The 19,746-nt window shown below is 34.9% G+C and overlaps 1 protein-coding gene across 3 annotated transcripts in view; it reads right to left on the reverse strand.

The window, feature by feature from the left end:
* The window catches only part of NAA15 (N-alpha-acetyltransferase 15, NatA auxiliary subunit), an 86,068-nt gene that overhangs the window by 35,765 nt on the left and 30,557 nt on the right, over positions 1-19,746 (reverse strand). For all 3 annotated transcript variants that reach the window (XR_006709640.1, XM_045467286.1, XM_045467277.1), the window contains exons 2-9: positions 15,245-15,329; positions 13,163-13,267; positions 9,662-9,819; positions 8,716-8,850; positions 7,105-7,258; positions 3,647-3,766; positions 1,950-2,045; positions 1,697-1,803 (exon numbers count right to left, since the gene is read on the reverse strand). Coding sequence is in view for 2 of the 3 variants with exons in the window: in XM_045467286.1 (XP_045323242.1) it covers positions 1,697-1,803; positions 1,950-2,045; positions 3,647-3,766; positions 7,105-7,258; positions 8,716-8,850; positions 9,662-9,819; positions 13,163-13,267; positions 15,245-15,329 (960 nt within the window). In the remaining variant the exon portion in view is untranslated. The remainder of the gene's footprint in view (positions 1-1,696; positions 1,804-1,949; positions 2,046-3,646; positions 3,767-7,104; positions 7,259-8,715; positions 8,851-9,661; positions 9,820-13,162; positions 13,268-15,244; positions 15,330-19,746) is intronic.

Here is a 19,746-nt window from a genome sequence, read left to right on the forward strand (position 1 = left end):
AATCTCTTAACTTTTGGATAAAAATTTAAAAGCAAGTAAACTGTACATTTTTGAAGGTGTTATTTTTTTGAAGGTATTAAGATGTAACTTTCTAAAAACTTAATGGCAACTCCTTTCCCTGCTAGAAAATAATGCATCAAGCTGAGTTAGAAATCAAGAAAAGGTTGGACAAAAAGAGGTAATATTGTAGATGACTTATCTTGGTTCATTTTTTATCTCAATTCACAGAAATAACACTCAAAATTAACATTTGCCCTTCAGGAATCAAGAATTAAAAACTACATGAAAAGAGAAATTCCAATAGTTTATGATAGCATCAACTCTCAATTTTATAATCTAAGGGAAAGTATCAATAAAAGTGAAACATGGAACAATAGGTGAGATTCTGAAATCCAGGAGAATGAGTGGCTGTCCAGGTCTGGTTTCTCCTGAGTCATGACTATACCACTTGCTCCTGGCTTTGTAACAGATCTGTGAATACTTTTAATTTATTCATTCCCTCCTTCGCTTAATCCATCTATAATGGATTTCTGTTACTACAGAAGCTGTCCTAAATGACCTCAATTTAACCGACTCAACAGATTAACACCAGCTCTCTCCGTTACCTCAGAAAATTTTGAGGACTGAATGGTCACAGCTAGGTTATTCTGGTGTGCCTATGTTCTTCTGCTCCCACAAGGTGAGCTATATGCTAAGAGTTCTGTTCTCCCAAACCTGTTTGAATCAGTTGCATTTATTATCATTACAGAATTTAATTCAATATTATGTAAATTTAAGAAACAAGAACAAAAGAAAAAACTGTTTCAAGCTGAATGGAAAGATTCAAGGATAAATTAGATACTTTTAACCAATTTAAAAGGTTTAAATGACACAACCATAATGGGGAAAATCATCAAAATATATAGGCTTCTACAATTAAGACTGCTTCACAAGCATCAAGTTTTCACTCTAATGAAACTGAAGACAACAGACCACATGTTATTAATGTGATTTATGCCATTTTTTTTAAAAAGTGAAAGTCATCAAAAAAGCCCATACCTTGGGCCTCTCAATAAAAGACTGGAAAATACGGGCACCTTCCATGCTTTAAGATTAAAGTGTTTAAAAAAAATAAATAAATAAAGTGTTCAGCATGTTTAATTTGTCCCATCTTTCTGATTCTTCAACTGTAACTGATTTCTTTTTATCCAACCAACGTCTTGATGCCACTGTACTTGCAAGCAATATAATCTAAATGAAGATTAAAACATCCTCTTAACAAGCAATTTGAATATTATTATACATAGCTAAAAAAGTAAGTTAACGTACCGGGACAGCAAACTCTCCTGACAGATTTTTCTACCAAATAAAAAAGGAGAAAGACTACGAAGCTAAACCTTAGTTTAAAAAACCATTTCTGACTTTTACCATGAAGAGGGATTACAGGAAATACTGAAGAAATCACTACCTTACCAACTTTTCATACTTATGCTGACTCAAAGTATATAACAGAAATAAAAGTCAAAATAAGCAAACAGTAAATCACTTGACTAAGAAAAGGATGAAAAGTAAGAGGCACAGCAGCATTTAAACTGGATAGGAAAACAGACACCAGATTAACAAAATGTGGACTACTGTCCACAGATAATCAAGAATCAACTATTCCAAATACTGAGCAAAGAAATGATAGTGAAAAGAAAATGGTATTTTGCTTTACCTTCTCTTTATCTTTGTATAATGACCTCAAAGTATTGAAGACTGGTGGACAACCCTTGCTGAAATTCATCCTTAGAAATTTATCCAAACATTCTTTAAACTTCTCACCTTGAAAGAAAAAAATTCTGTTGACTTGCATTTACCCAGACAACTCTAAAATGCATACTTTAATTTTAATATGCATACTCATGTATCTAAAACCAAAGAAACTGTAATTCCTAACATCGTTTTCATTCCTTTGCAATTATTCTCACCAGATAAAAAGTTTAATGGCAGTCTTCTTGGCACCAGTCCCCTGGGGTATTTAGTCCAGGCCTCCTCATAAATTTTTAGTCGTTCTAACATATTAGCTGCAAATTAAAAAAAAATTATTTTTATAGAAGATTTTAACTGGTTATATTTTTTCTAGTAAATTATAAATTTCTCAAAGTATAAATTCTTACTAAGCAGAAAATTTGAAGGTGAAAAGAAAATTATTTATAATCTAACCACCTAAATATACCGAAAATAATTTTAGAATATTTCTACTATTTTCATATTTTAAATCCCTATAATCATCTAAAATATAGTTTTCTTCATCCTGTTCTGCTTTAGGTACCTTTCAAAATCTGAGGACTTCTTTACTTTAGTTCTGAGGCTTGATTATTGTGTTTCCATGGCTTCTCCACTATTCTCTTCAGGTTCTCCTTTATTTTGGAACTTTGGGATCTATCCCCTAATCTTCCATTTCTCCATATTTCTTTTTTTTTTGTTTTTAAGGTTTTTCTTTCTTTTTTTAAGTAGGCTCCATGCCCAAAGCGGGGCTTGAACTCACAACCCTGAGATGAAGAGTCAGATGCTCCACCGACAGTCAGCCAGGAGCCCCTCTATATTTCTTTCATTCTGAGAGCTCTCCTCTGTTCAAATCTTCCAGTTCACTAATTTCTCCTCAGCTGTGGCCTCTCTTCCATTCAATCTACTAAGATTTTTTATGTCAATTCCCTTTTTTCATCTTAGTTTCTTCCATTACTACCTTTTGCTGGCACGAATGATAACCATTCCTGTGATGGTTTTCTAGAGTAGTACAATATTCTTTGTTATAAGGTTCCTTGCATATATCAATGTATCAGTAATGACTCACTACCGGTCTTAAGGGAAACGGCCTCAAATCAGATTGTCTTGGCTAAAGACCCCATTTGTAGAGGACATGTTTCTAGGCTTATCGTCACAAGTGGGTCCCATTCGGGAGAGGCTGATGGGAGTGTTGTGGGGAGAGTCTCTGGATCCAAGTTCATTTTTAATGATGGAAATTTAGTCCCTCTTCCCACACAGGAAACAGTGCTGCTCTTTCAGCATGGCTACATTCATGTGCCCTTGGGAGGCCATGGTGCTGTGACCACAGAAGTTATGCATGCTTCCTCCCTTTAGGGTGACATCTCTAAGTAAGGAGATGTTTCTGTCAGTAGAAATTTCCCTTTCAATTTCTTGATGCTGCCATGCCATTTATGAATTTTTAGGTTGTTTCTGAATTTTTCTCAACTACTTCTATAACTCTGTAGAAGAGAGGTTTCAGAAAATGCTCAGTCTGCCATATTAAGTCAAAGTCTGCAACTGTAATTTTTTATTTAAATTCTGAATCAATTCATAACCACTATTTTTCTAGTTATGCTTTTCAATGAGTTAATATTTATCAACAAAGGAAGCAATTAAAACAAAAAGGAAGTTTTAGGGGCGCCTGAGTGGCTTAGTCGGTTGAGTGACTTTGGCTCAGGTCATGATCTCACGCTTCATGGGTTCCAGTCCCATGTTGAGCTTTGTGCTGACAGTGTGGAGGCTGCTTCGGATTCTCTGTCTCCCTCTCTCTCTCTGCTCTTTCCCTGCTTGTGCTCTCTCTCCCTCAAAAATAAATAAACGTCACAAAAAAAAATTTTTTTAAAGAAAAAGAAAAGGAAGCTTTTTTGAACAATAGTACCTGGTTTGAGTGCCTTTTCCAGGCCCTTGTAATAGGCCCAGTTTTCAGGATTTCTCTCCTGTAATCCTCTATAAACATCGGCTGCATCTTCCAAACGACCTAACTGCAACAGAAGTTCCCCTGATGAAAAACAAATTAAATTAACTAAATGTCTTCGGATTATAACTTTAATCTTCCCTTAAACTTTCTCTTAAAACCTCCTCAATGTTGGGAAATGGATTTGGTGTCCTAAGTTTCCAATTTCCTTCAACAAGACTACCATGTTATTTTGTCTTTTTTTCTGAAGTTCATATTTAGAAATGCCATCCTGTCCACATCCTCAATTTATTCAGGTATTCGTCTAACTCCAAGCTACTTCCCCAAATTCACTGAACACGATCACCAAGACACCATCTACTACTTAATTATTCCTGACATTATACAGACAATTTCAACATCTGAACTCATTAGTTCAATCCAAAACTCTAACCTTATGCCCCCTAATCAATTATAAAAGGATTCTGCTCTATCAGCCCAGTCATGGCCACATTCAAAACCTGCTTTTTTTTCATCTCCTCCAACTACCAGACAGGGTACCTATCCTGCTCTAAGCTGAACGGTCTTGTCGGGTTTAGTCTTGCCTCACTAATCCTAGCCTTCAATCTTAAAGAAAAGCCATTCCTTTTTCTTTAGACCTTTCAATGACTCATAGACTCATTGCTTGTTTTCTCTGGGCTGCATAGCAATCTCATCCCCAAATGACACTAGCAGCCCCAAGTATCAAAATCAGTCTCAAAACTAAGGCTCCCTTATTTACCAATTAAGTCCTGGATCATCCCAAATGTTTGTTTGCTGCACACCTTCTCACAAAAGGAAGCAGGTCATTAGATGAAGGGACACAGCACTGGTTTCACTAGAAATCTATGAACCCTGAAATTCTTATCATTAATGGGCTTCCATCCACCAAAGGTTATTATTTTCAAATCACAACTTCACCCTTGCATTCTCTGCTCTCATCAGACAATAAAAATAAACACTTACTCAGTGTTCACTGTGTGCCAGTGACTTAAATGTTTCACATGAATTGGATAATTCAATTCTCAAAACTCTATGAAATAGGTTAGTATTATTTTCACTATTTTAAAGCAGAAAGAAGTAAATTTGCTTATGGTCTTTCAGATAGTTAATTGTTGGAATCAGGATTTGAATCCAAGTAATTTGGCTAAAAGAGCCCATATTCTTTACATCTGTATCAGTGGCTCTCAGCCAAGGGCACTTTTGCCACCCAGAAGACATTTGGTAATATCTGTAGATATTTTTTGGTTACCACAATAAGTGGTGCTACTGGTATTCTGGTAAGTAGAAGCTAGGGATGCTGCTAAACTTTCTGCAACATACAGGATGTCGGTCTCGCTATAGTGCCAAGGTTGACAACTGCTCTACACTAACCAAAAACCTACTTCACTAAGAACAAAAAAAAAAAAAAAAAAATCCTGCAACTTTTCTTCCCTACACAATACCCATCCAACATTTCCTTTCCTTAATTTTCTCCCACTTTTTCTTTGCACAGGAACTGGTGGTGTAAGAATTAACAAGGAGACTTTCTGCATAACTATGCCCACTCATCCAATGCAGGAAGTTCCCAAATTATCCAGACCACTAACACAATGTTTTTGTTACTGGAATTTCCAAAAATTAATGTTCTACTCTCGGTTCCTTTCTATTCTCTTTATATACCCTGTCCCCAACATTTGACTCACTGTAAGTATTCAATACATACTTTCCTGGAATGAAATAATGGCTGTTTCCTATTTCACTTAGGAAAATGGAAACAATTAGAGGAGAACTCCCAAATGTCCACTATATCTGTATACCTACTTCCCTATATACTCTGTCTTTTCTTGTTACTGTGAACTATTCATGTTGTTATCTAAAGCTAATCCTTCAGTTTACCCACTAGATCGCTCCTCTCTGCTGTATCAAATATTCTGCCTCTACTGGATTATTCTCCAGTGAGCACAAGCACATGCTATAAAAACAAACAAACAAACAAACAAACAAACAAAAACTTCCTTTGATCCTGTATTCCATTTCATCTAGCACCACCCCACTTTTCTTTCCCTAGAAAACAAAACTCCTTTTATGGGTCATCAATGCACGCTATCTTTAATTTCTTGACTTCCAATGTCATTTAATTCTACTTGATTTGTGTGGGGTTTTACCACTCTCCTTCCAAATGTTCAGAGAGTGCTTTTGTTAAGATCACCAATGACTTCCAAATTCCTAAAATCCATTGATCAATTCCGAGTCCTCATCTAACTTGATCTGTCAGTCATTCTTTCCCACTACTACAGTTATCAAAAGGATCAAAATTAAATGATGCACTTAAGAGTATTTTGAAAACTATCCTGTATTTCAATGATGAAACAAAGGGCCAAGCCTTGCACTTACTTGGTCATATAGCTAGTTAGAAGCCAACGAAGGAACCCAAACTAGTTTTTTCCAATCTTGTAATCTTTCCAGAAATCAGAAATCCCCTCTTTTTATAACTAATAGATGGCTAAGGGATGATCAACTCAAATGAAAGATAGCTGTCCTGGATCTGTAGTTCACAAATGAGCTCCAGCAACCTTAGACTTCCATTTTTTCTTGCCAATAGCATTATCCTCTGTTGAAAGTTCATCTGGCAAATAATGGTTATATCTACTATACACAAAAGTATCACTTTTTTAGTGTTCAACTTCAAAAGGAGCCAAAGGAATGTGAAAACAGCACACATCAAGGGCAAAGTGACATTTCAGATGGTAATTCTTAGAAAAGTACTTCTATTTTCAGTTACTTGTTATTCTTTCATTTTCCATAATCTTCCTCAACTTTTAAAACTCTGAGACTCCTTTTGCTCAGTCCTCTAAAAAAAGGCAGCGTTGGAGATCTTTACTTGGGGATGCCCCCTCCAATCACAATCCACACACATAAAGTCAAACCTCTGGTTTCAATTCATACTCTATGTCCAGAAAGACATTCAGATAAACCATGAAGACTCCGTGACTGCCCCATATGTACTTTAGTAAAGACTGACTTGCCAATAAATATTACAGTCAATAACACATTCAGTTTTGCTAATAAGCTGTTCCTAAGAAACTTATTCCTCTGTCTTACAAAATTAAGCAATTACCTGTGTTTTGAGCAAGACCTATTAATATTTTCAAGTAAAAAACATTTTATTTAAAGAAAAATATTGAGCCATTTCATGTAATCATTGTTTTTCACAATTATTTTTTCCAATATCAATAATATCTACTGTTTAAATGTGTATTTTCCCACATTACAAATTACTCAAAGTTCTGAGTAAGACATAGATTTTCTATCAAAAAGTTGAATTATATGCAATTATCAGCAGCAACTAGATTTTTAGCCTTGCTCTTTGTTGTAATTAAATACTAGAATAAGTGTATTCTTTAAAAAAAAAAAAAAAATACCTTTGGTTTCTTCTACAGCAAGTTTATCACAAATCTGCTTTTCATAGGTACAAAGATGTTCCAGGGCTTCTCTATATAGACCTGCTTCCCGAAGAACTTGGTTCTGATATAAAAGGAGTTCACTATATTCATAATCCACTTTATCAGGGGATGTCTATATATGGATATAAGCAATACTAACAGTAAGAATTTTGTTTGCATATTAGAAAATTGTTTATACACTCAAAATACATATAAGAAGTCAAAGGATAATATCTGATTGCTAAAATTTATTTTTTAAAAATCACTAAGTATCTGTCTAGAGAGCAACTAAGTAAATAATGAAATATTAACTTACAACCCACTGAATAAAGAATCCCTAAGTCCTTATGTATAATTAAAAACAAAACCAAAAACAGGGGAGACAGGAAGGCTCTTACTTAACAGTACAATGTCAAATATTTAATAAATCTAGAAAAAATAAGAGAATCACCACTTTGCAACTATCATAAAACAGTTGATTCAGGCAAGAATCAATGAATGTTATAACTACTGGTGAAAGTTTGATGAGGAACAGGCTATTTATAAAATCTCAAACTGTTTACTAAATACAAAGAGGAAAAAAAATAATTTTTTATAGGTGGCAGACACCATCTTAACGAAGTAATTAAATGGAACAAACAGGGGCGCCTGGGTGGCTCTGGCGGTTAGGCATCCGACTTTGGCTCAGGTCATGATCTCGTGGTTTGTGGGTTCAAGCCCCGTGTTGAGCTCTGTGCTGACAGCTTAGAACGTGGAGCCTGCTTTGGATTCTGTGTCTCCCTCTCTCTCTGCCCCTCTGCCCCCACTCACATTCTGTCTCTCTCTCTTTCAAAAATAAATAAACATTAAAAAAAATAAACAAACATTAAAAAAAATAATAAATAAATGGAACAAATAGACATTATGCGCCTCTCAATGTGATGAACTGAGAAGGGCTAAACATCACTTCTGTGGTTTCCTGCCAAAAATGCTTAAATATAAACTATAATGAGGAAACATCAAACAAATCCAAGTTGATAGACATTCTACAAAAGCACCTGCTCTACTTCTTCAAAAATATCAAGGTCATGAAATACAAAGAAAGTCTTCAAAACTTCCAGATTAAATCAGACTAAAGAGAAATGACAACTAAGTGATTCGAGTAACGGGGAGAGAAAATCTTAGGATCTAAAAAGGACAATTAATATATTTTGAATATGGGCTGTGGATTAGATAATAATAGTCTATGTTAAATTTCCTAATTTTTTGGAAATCTATATAGTATTATGTATACAGTTGGTAACTACAGACTTATTCTTAGGAAATATCACAGTGACGGATTTATGAGTAAAGATCATGGTGTCTGCATTACTGTCAAATTGTTTCAGGAAAAAAATTTAAATAGTTAAGTAAATATGGAGATTGTAAACGTGTCAAATATTAACAATCAGATAATGTGAGTGAACTCCCATATGGAGTTGTTTGTACTATTGTTGTAACTTTTCTGTAACTTTGAAACTATTTCAAAATAAAAAGTCAGCAAGTCTACGTACACTTCTTTTTATAATTAGAATCAGACCCAGTTTACTAGGTCTGGCTTCTGGTTGTTACCTGTTGAGTTTTCCTAAATTCTTCTAAAATCTTTGCTGCCATTTCATAATCTTCTAATAAATGGTAAGCAATAGCATAACCAATCCATGATGCTCTCTGTGCAGGACGCAGCTGAAGTAACTGATATCTCGTTTCCTTTAAGGGGGAAAAGAAACACCACTTTTTCTTAAGTTTACACTGAAAACGAATTCTTCTTAAAAGGTCATATTAATTTCCCCGACAATGCAGAGCGATTTGCAACACAATACTGGAAATAATCATGGAAAATAGCTTTAGACATTCATATTGTGTAGCTTTATAGCTGTAAAAAAAATATTTGGTAAGCGGTACAATGAAGCCTCCAAGACAATCTTGTAACTTTTAAAAGTCAAGACCAGATATGTTTTATTATTTCCTGAATTACTTTAAAAGAAAGGGACAGAATGGAAAAGCTAGTACAAAAGAAAAACTTTTTAAAAACTACAGGCCCCACCTACTGAGATCCACAGAAAACAACTGAGCAGGTACTACAAAGACTAAACAGATCTGAATTAATAGACTGATTTAAGGGTTAAAATATAGGTACAAAGACAGAATACTCCTCTCAACGGAGGTAGAAGAAACAAATAAATACACTTTCCAGACCAATGTGAGAACTAAAGGTTGTAGTTACATGTTAATAGGAGACAAAGGCATTGCCTACTTGAGGAACATCAATGTTAATTTTCACTGAATTAACTCCATTCTACACAGTAATCCAACTCTGCCTCAGAGTAAAATAATTTATTGTAAAAATCTGATTAGTCCAATCAGAACATATACACAATCACTACTGGGAGGAGATGGGTACGACTCAATTAAATTGTTTAAGAACAGAAAATTTTGTTTTCAGGAAGTACTCAAAAGTTTTAAATATTTTAACACCACTTTCCCTTTAAAAGAAAAAAAAAATTCCTACTTTACTTACCCTGTAACCCTCAAGATCTCTCATTTGAATCTGTAGTAAAGAAAGGTCCCTTAAGATTTGAAGATTGTCTTTATCCCATTTTAATGCATTTCTGTAACACTTAATAGCTTCATCATATTTCTTGTCTGACCTCTGGAGAAGGCCATAAACATGCCAACCTAAAGGATTTAGTTAAGGATACATCCCACAAGTCAAGAAGTAATATTACTCCAATAATATTCCTCAAGAAACTCAGAAAACTATGGCTATTTATAAAATTACAAGCTTTAAAAACAGGAGAGAATATAAAGATAGTAGTTTAATAGAATGGAAAACAACATAGCTTTTTGAGCCAGAGAAAACATTGGCTGTGATCTTGAACAAGTTATTTAGTCTCGTTATGTTTCTTCAATTATAAAATGTAAATAGAAAGTCTATACAGCATAGTTTTGCAACTAAATGGAAAAGACTGGTACAAAATAAACGCTCAATATACGCTAGGGATTATCTTTATTTTTAGAAGAAAAAAGAGGAAATGGGTATACACATAATTATTTTACATCATGTATATTTTCTTTAGCTAACAATATCCTTAGTATAGAATGCTTAGTGGAGTACAAAGTTCCTAAAAGTCAACACATAGAAGATAAAAGCCACATATAAGTTAAAATTCATTTAGCAAGTAATTATTAAAATATCTTAATAAGTAGGGTATGGGTGACCAAAATAGACTGTCCCCTGCATTCAAAACATGTAAAGTCTAGGGGCGCCTGGGTGATTCAGTCAGTTAAGTATCTGACTCTTGATTTCGGCTCGGGTCACTATCTCACAGTTTGTGGGTTTGAGCCCTGCATCAGCCTCTGTGCACAAACAGTGCAGAACCTGCTTCAGAGCTTCCATCCACCTCGCTCTCTGCCCCTTCCCCACTTGCTCTCACTTGCTCTCTCTCAAAATAAACAAACATTAAAAAAAAAAAAAGAATAAATTTTAAAAATTTAAAGTCTAATAAGGGCACAGATAAGTAAACGGAGTTACAATAGGTTGTAAAAAAAATGCCATAAAAGGGGGAAAATACATAAATAATTCCATTCCCCTCATACAGGTCTTTTTCACTTTAGATTTTGATTACTGCAGTCACCCATCCTACCTTCAGTCTCTCTGTTTTTATTCTCTATCAGAGTAACCTTTCTAAAAGCCATATAATCCAAAGAGAAGAATTCACTTCCCTTTCCAGAAACTTGTAATGTTTCCTTCCCAAATGAAATTCAAATTTTTCAATTGAACAACTTTAATGCCAGGGATCCTCAACAGAGTCAGTAAAATACATAATGTCTAGGATGGCACAAGTAACTGAAAATACATATTTAATATCATAAATTTTCTTTGCAAAATCCTTGCTTTCATAATATAAATGACAAAGTAAAGCTTAACACAATCTTCTCAGTTGGTTGGAACATGTTTTTAAAAGCCTAAGACACACCCCTTCATAATCTGGCCACCATTATCTATTATTTCAGGACTTGATCACCTCTCTTAAGCATTATAGCAATCTCTTAACTGCCTCTAAACCTCACCCCCTAAAAATTTATACCTAAGGAGTTTAACGTTATTAAAAATTTAAAGAAACGTGGGGCGCCTGGGTGGCGCAGTCGGTTAAGCTTCCGACTTCAGCCAGGTCACGATCTCGCGGTCCGTGAGTTCGAGCCCCGCGTCGGGCTCTGGGCTGATGGCTCAGAGCCTGGAGCCTGTTTCCGATTCTGTGTCTCCCTCTCTCTCTGCCCCTCCCCCGTTCATGCTCTGTCTCTCTCTGTCCCAAAAATAAATAAACGTTGAAAAAAAAAAAAATTTAAAGAAACGTATGGCTGTCAAGAGGAACACAAATAAGGGGCACCTGGGTGGCTCAGTTGGTTAAGCATCCAACTCCTGATACTGGCTCAGGTAGTGATCTCATGGTAGGTAGTGAGATCAAGGCCTAGGTCGATGGAGCCTGCTTGGGATTCTCTCTCTCTCCCTTGCTCTCTGCCCCTCCTTTGCTTGCTTTCTCTCAAAATAAATAAACTTAAAAAAAAAAAAAAGAGGAACACAAATAAATCATAAGTAAATACATACAGAACACTATGTAATCATTAAAAATGATGAAAAGAGATCTATGACAGTTATTAACTAATCCTTTGATTACCCTTTGAGTTTCTGCTTACTCCTGCTTTACTCGATTACTGATAATTTTTGAACAAGCTGTAACGCTTTATGTAATACTCGAACATGTTTCTGTATATGCTGCTAATAAGTTCCTTTCTTCACTGGACTATAAATTCCTTGAGCAAAACCTCTATCTTTTCTTCATCTGTAGTATGCCAGAGGCCTAGTAACACTTGAGATTTTGTTAAGTGTCTCAGCACTTAAAATTATGTCAGCTTATAAAGAGATAAAGAAATATCTATTAAAAAACTATTTTAAAAAAGAGCAACCCACAGTTTTTTCTCTATCTTCTCCCAGACATTTGTACTTGCTCCTAACTTCACACTTCTCTTAAATTTATCTGGTATAGTATCTTAGCATTATCAGGGACTATGTTAAACATAGAATATATCTCATCATGAAATCTTTACAACACCACAATGAGGTAGGTATGGTTATCCTCATTTTACACAAGAGAAAACTAAGCCCTAAGATCACAGAAAGAAACTGAGGTGAAATTCAAATCCAAGAGAAGCATACTCCAAAGCCTGTGCTATTAATCAGTATACTACAGTGCCTCTATTTTCTCTTAATTTATAATGATGATGAAATCTGCAGGGTACCTCTTTATTTGTAGGTATGGGAAGAGCTTTCATAAAAACAGTCTCCCCTTATCTGTGGGGGATATGTTTTAAGAACCCCAGTAAATGCCTAAAACAACAGATAGTACTGAAACCTATCTATACTATGTTTTTGCCTATACACAAATACCTACAATAAAGCTTAATTTACAAATTAGGCATGGTAAGAGATTAACAACAGTAACTAATAACAAAATAGAACAGAGCTAAAACAATATACCATAATAAAAGTTATGTGAGTGTGGTCTCTCTTGCAAATATTTTACTGTACCATACTTACCCTTTTTCTTGTGATGTAAGATGGTAAAATGCCTACATGAGATGAAGTGAGGTGAATGACGCAGGCATTGTGATGCCAATACTGACCTGATAGTGCATCCGAACGATAGTGTGCTTCCAGACCACAGCTGACCTCGGGTAACTGAAACTGCAGAAAGGAAAAATGACCATGGCGGGGGGGGCGGGGGGGCGTACTATAGTATTTTAAAAGGCAAGTCCAATCTACCTGAACAGAACTAATGTTAGAAAAAAGGTAGGTACATAAAAATGTTCCATGAAGACAACTGTGGTTATTCAATGTGAAAAAGAAATCATCTCCTCCGTAGTTACACAGTGAGAGGAATCTAAAATTTCTGATTCCCAAATTGCTATCTTAACTCATGATACCCCAATCCAATTCTTAAACATATCTCAAAAAGGATACACACATGACTCCTCAAGTCATTTCTCAAACCTCTACGAACCAATTCATAAGCTTCTTCTTTTTTCCCCAAACAGTTCAATGTTAATCCTTTCATAGCCAGGGTTTCTATGGAAGGAAGGAAGGAAGGAAGAAAGGAAGGAAGGAAGAAAGGAGAAAAGGAAGAATAATTAAACACGAAGAATAATTAACAAAAAAAGTAATCATAATCTCAAAAACAAATGTTACATTACCCTGAGAATTTAAACCTTCAAGGAGATTGTTTAGAAACTTTCCAGATTTGTACATAATTAAAATATTTAAAAAATTGACAAACCAAGTAAACACATTTCTATTGTCGAGGCATCCCTAGAATTTTTTTTTAGACTAAAAGATACACAAATGCAGGAACATGTGGAAATTCGTGTGCTAACAAGATACCATGACTCTACGGTTCTTCAAGGGACTTCCATGGGGTCACCTCACATAATCATTCAAGTACAGAAAACTTTACCTTAAAACAGACTTTATTTCTGTGAACCCAAGTTACATTAAGATTAAATTCACTGTCCAATGATTAAAACATACACACAAACTGTCTACATTTCTCATTTTCATAAATTTATTTTTAATTGACTCTGGAACACATAAGAAAAATGTCAGACATCTGTCACTCACTATCAAAAAGATTAGCAGAGAGTTGAGGGAAATAACTAAGTTTTCAGAAAAAGAAAAGAAAAATAGATACCTAATCTTATAATGTCTGTGTCATGAAGCATACAGGAATAAAAAATATTTGTTATAATTTACCAAACATTTAGGACTGAAATTTGTAACTTATAGAAAAATTAATTAGACATAAAATGTAAAAATTAAAAGTATTACCCCAAGAAAAAGTCAACATTTATAGAAAAATAAAGATAAAGAAATAGAAGAGGGGGGGAAACTATGTACAAATCATTATAAATCATGTATAACTTTCAAGGAAAAGCAAACAAAATATATTTGGCAAGTAGCCAATTAACAAGGTACTGCATAAGAAATTCTTTGTTGTCAAATATGCAAAGTCTGTTCATACAAGTTTACCAAACATCTTAAAGTGCCTTAATTAATGAAACTCTGGGCTGCCATTAAGTCTTAGACAAACCATCATTTTATGTACTGTTAAAACACTTTCAATTAAATTATGACACCTTATATGCAATCTGATTTCAGATTCATTAACATACAAGGGGAAACTGCATTTTAGAAACAATAAAATTTGGCATTCTCCTGTGTTGAAACTCTATCATGACTATAGTACTGAAAGTTACTTTACCAGTATGCATACTTTAGAAAGGTATATGAAACAATGTACTATCCATCTAACAAAAAAACATTTATTTTTTAACAAGGACAAAGAGATATATTAGGTACTTTTATTTCTACTGCTTTCCACCTCCAAACAATTTTATTATAGTAAAAGTATGCAGGAGTAAAGAGAGCCAACTGTACAAATCTGGCCAATGAAAGCTTAGTTTTCTTTTGCATCTTCACAAGTTAAGCCATGCACTTTTCTCTTACCCTACAAACACCTCACTGTCCAATCTTCTATCCTCCCATAGGCAAAAGCTATGTAAATTTTCAGAACGTTCCAATATACAAATATGTCATAATACAAGACAGTTTTGAAAAATTAACATACAATGCTAAATAAAAAGATGCTGGCTCATGAGCAATGGACAAAATGGGCACTTTCTGAATAAGCTTACTGTAAGAAATCAAATTTTTCCAACTCAAAAGTTCTAAAGCAAATTTTTTCTAATAACATCTTAAATAAACTTATTTATTAAACTTGCGCATATTTTTCCTACTAATTTCCTCAGCCTTTTCTACAGCACTAATCTTCAAAACAGGAATAAACCAGAAATCAAGTAGACTGTGTTAATTTTTATGACATTAAATTCAAACTATGGTATTAAACATCTTACAAAAGTCAAGGATAAGGTCCATTCTCTCCAAAAACTAGTTAAGGCAGCTGAGTAATAGAACCCAAAAACATGAAGCCACACAAGTCAGCAAAGCCCTATTTACTTACACTTACAAACACAGGGTATTTATACTTACCTCCATGCTCTGCAAATTTGGGATTAGAGAGGATTTGTTTACAGAACTTCAACCCATTTCGATACTGTTTATGTTCATAACATCTCTGTCAAAACAAAAAAGAAAAATTTGAATTTAGCAAGAAGTGCAAACAATTTTAAACTCAATCCTAAAATTTTGATTGCTAAATACAACAGAATCATCAAATGTTACTTCCATATTCTCCTAAATCCCACTAAAATGCCAGTTAAAACAAAAACAAAAAAAACCCTGAAGATTCAAATAAATAAAGTAAAACCAAGACAAGGAGACACCATATAGATTAGGAAAAATAAGAAATCATCAGCTCACAAAGGCACCTGGGTGGCTCAGCTGGCTAAGCATCTGACTCCTAATTTTGGTTCAGTCATGATTTCAGGGTTCATGGGATTGAGCCCCGTGTCAGTTCTGTGCTGGGTGTGAAGCCTGCTTAAGATTATCTCTCCCTCTCTCTGTCCCTCCCCCCCAAAATAAACATTTTTTTAAAAATTTATTAAAAAACCATCAACTCACTCTAAAAAGCCCAAATGTTACAGAAAATGAAAACTGAAAAAAAATAAAGGTATGGAAATTATATTTTAAAGCAATACTTTCATTTTACTGAAGGAAAGAAGTTTCTTAAGCCACAAGGGATGAACAAATGCATGCAAAATATAAAGAAGAAAAGACCTACACCATTATAATAAAATCATCATAATAAAATTTCAAAGCCTTGAAAACAAAGAAAAGGTCCTTAAAAACTTCCAGAGTGGGGAAAAAATATCACATAAAAGGATCTGTAATTAGAACGGCACTGAGCTTTTATTCCAAAATAATAATGGAATACTGCTAAAAGCTAGAAAACATCTATACAGTCTTCAAAATTCAGAGTGAAATCCAGTTCCAGTCTAGAATTCTATGCCCAACCAAATTATCAATCAAGTTTATGAGTAAAATGACATTTAAAGGCTTCTCAGAAAACTAAAATTTTACCTCTACACACTCTTCCTTAGGAAGCCATTAAGAGGAATCAAAACAAACAAAAGACAACATGGTACTGGTAAATAAATCTAATGCAGGGGAAAAAAAAAAATTAGAGAACGACCACTCCAAAATAAAATAGGAAGCCAAAGTCCACCATGGACTAGGCTTCCAGTAAGGGCAAAAATGGAACTTGTATACTTCATAATATGGAAATTATGATTTATTAGCACATGACAAAAATTCAGGCACATTTGGGGAAAATGAGCAATACATCCACAGAAAACCAGGCAACTGAATAAATCAGACAGGTTTAATTCTAGGAGAAATAAAGGCTTGTCTAAAAGAGAAAGTATGATCTCATTGTAATATTTGGCTTAACAGTAAATAATACATACGTAATTATAAAAACATATTCAGTACTAGTTTATCAAAATACTATGATACAACTATGATGGGGTAATGAGAGAAGTGGACAAATGTGTGAATGATGAAGTTCTAAGTCCTTCTTTCTATAACCAGAAATCAACAAATGTCTAAAGGTCATGTAACTATAAACAGTGGTGTATTATAAAGCAACAAGAAAGCAAATATCAGAGAAAATGGCTAGGAGGGTGCTTGATTCAGAAGTGGGAAGGCGGGGTGGGGGGGGTGGGGAGAGGACATATTTTTTTCACCATAAATGCGTTAGTATTTTAGTGTTATTTGACTTTCAGGTGTATCAATACGTGGTTTCACTAATAATTTTTTTAAACCACTGTATTGCTGCAGGAAAAAACTGCATGTAAAAGGTCAGGTAATATATGCCAGAATTCATGGTTATATATTTAAGCAAATTTTACTCACAACTTTTGAAACCGTATTTACAAAATATGGGAGAAAGACTTAATGCAAATGACGACAAAATCACAGCAGAAAAAATGTGTAAAAACAATGAAAATGTAAAACTTTACATTTGGCATCAAACATATCAATTACTCACTTCTCCAAAGATGACATCCAGATGGCCAACCGACACATGAAAAAATGCTCAACATCACTCACCATCAGGGAAATATGAATCAAAACCACAATGAGATACCACCTCACACCTGTCAGAATGGCTAAAATTAACAACTCAGGCAACAACAGATGTTGGCCAGGATGCGGAGAAAGAGGATCTCCTTTGCATTGCTGGTGGGAATGCAAGCTGGTGCAGCCACTCTGAAAACAGTATGGAGGTTCCTCAAAAAATTAAAAATAGAACTACCCTACAACCCAGGAGTTGCACTACTAGGTATTTATCCAAGGGATACGGGTATGCTGTTTCGAAGGGGCACATGCACCCCCATGTTTATAGCAGCACTATCCACAATAGCCAAAGTATGGCAAGAGACCAAATGTCCATTGATGGACGAATGGATAAAGAAGATGTGGTGTATATATATACAATGGAGTATTACTCGGTAATCAAAAATAATGAAATCTTGCCATTGGCAACTCGTGGATGGAACTAGAGGGTATTAATAGCTAAGCAAAATTAGTCAGAGAAAGACAATTATATGACTTCATTCATATGAGGAATTTAAGATACAAGACAGATGAACATAAGGGAAAGGAAGCAAAAATAATATAAAAACAGGGAGGGGGACAAAAACATAAGAGATTCTTAACTATGGAGAACAAACAAGAGTGCTGCTGGAGGGGTTGTGGGAGGGGGGATGGGCTAAATGGGCAAGGAAATTACTCCTGAAATCACTGTTACACTGTATGCTAACTAACTTGGATATATATTTTAAAAATTAATTAAGTAGGGGTGCCTGGGTGGCTTAGTCAGTTAAGCGTCCGACCTCAGCTCGGGTCATGATCTTGCAGCTCGTGAGTCCAAGCCCCACGTCCAGCTCTGTGCTAAAAAGCTCAGAGCCTTCAGCCTGCTTCTGATTCTGTGTCTTTCTCTCTCTCTGCCCCTCCTCCACTCACACTGTCTCTGTCTCTCAAAAAATGAATGTCAAAAAAAATTTTTTTAAATAAAAAAATTAAAATTAAGAAAAAAACAATTAAGCTCGATTACAGAATTACTCTATAACTATGTATTCACCATCCCTGCTTTGCTGCTTTTCATCTCAAACCTAATCCATCCAAAACACAACTAAATTTTTCCCCCAGAATCAGTTCTGCATCAAGTCTTCATCATCTCAGTAGATGCTTTCCCCTCAACTCACCCAACCAGATATGAAGCAAAACAAAACCCTATTTATCTTTGGTGCTTTCTTTTTCTCATACCTCCAACCTGCAGTAGGTACCATTAGTTCCAATTTCTCTGCAATATCTTCCTAACTGTCTGGCCCTCCCCACAATCAACTATACACTCAGCAGACAGTGATCTGGGGGATAAGAAGGAGAGGAAAGCAGAAGCAGTAACTTAAGGCTATCATTAACCATAAGTAGTCAAAGAAACATAACTAAGAAAATAAATTTAGCGTTCCTATTTACCCTGCAGAAAGCCTAAAAGTAGTTTGGTTTTCTTACAATAATTACAGTAAAAAGTTTTAAAGTAAGCTATGATATAAAGACTAGTTAAAAGGGACACTCCTGACTTGTCAACGTTTTCCAGGAACCACATACGTACAAAGAACAGTTTAAAGTGCATTGTTCTTAACCCTCAATTAGCTTTCTGAAAATTTATTTCTGTAAAAATACAGTAACTACTTTTGGCCATGATGGAATAAGTGAGGATGAACTTGCCCTTCTACTAAAAACAAGAAAAGTGGACAAAACATATGAAATAACTTGTCAGACACTGGACAACAGGCAGTGCAGCGTTGTGAACCACAAGAGGTGGGGAGAAAACATGACAAACGTAGAAACGCCACTGCTTTATAGATCACAGTACATGGAGAAACGATCCCAAGCAGAGCACAACAGTCCACACAGAGCTGAAGACAATGAATGAAATTCAATGAGGCCAAGCAGATAGTAAAGCAAACACTGATGGAACTATTCAGAGAAACAGATTAAAAACGTGCATGGGATCCCTATGCATTGGTTGCTGAAAATTATTAAGTGCTAAGTCTTGAATATGTAGAGTGAAACTTCATGAGGTAAATAATGACTAGGAAGTAGAAAGTTCAAGAATTTTCAGGGCTCACATGGTACTGAGAATTCCAAGTCACCAGAATGGAGTCTCCTTCAATGAACAAGCTGCACAATTCAGTAACCACTGCAAAAAATCTACTCAGCAGGAGACAAAAACTAGCCCTAGAGTAAGTGTTCTATAGACCCACCCAACAAAGCCCTAGACTTATATACAAGCACCTACACTGCCTGCTATTAACAAAGTCCTACACTCTGTAAAGACAATTCCAATAAAACAATGTAAAATTCATAATACCCAACACCCAATAAAATATTATTAGATAAACTAAGAAGCAGGAAAACGTGACCTATAACCTGGAGAAATAAAAAAGAGAAATGATGAAATTATGAGGTAAAGATATCAAGACAATGATCACAAATAGGATCAAGAATTTTTAAAAAATGTAAAC

Source organism: Leopardus geoffroyi, chromosome B1 (genome assembly GCF_018350155.1).
Source record: "Leopardus geoffroyi isolate Oge1 chromosome B1, O.geoffroyi_Oge1_pat1.0, whole genome shotgun sequence".
NCBI classification, from domain to species: Eukaryota; Metazoa; Chordata; class Mammalia; order Carnivora; family Felidae; genus Leopardus; species Leopardus geoffroyi.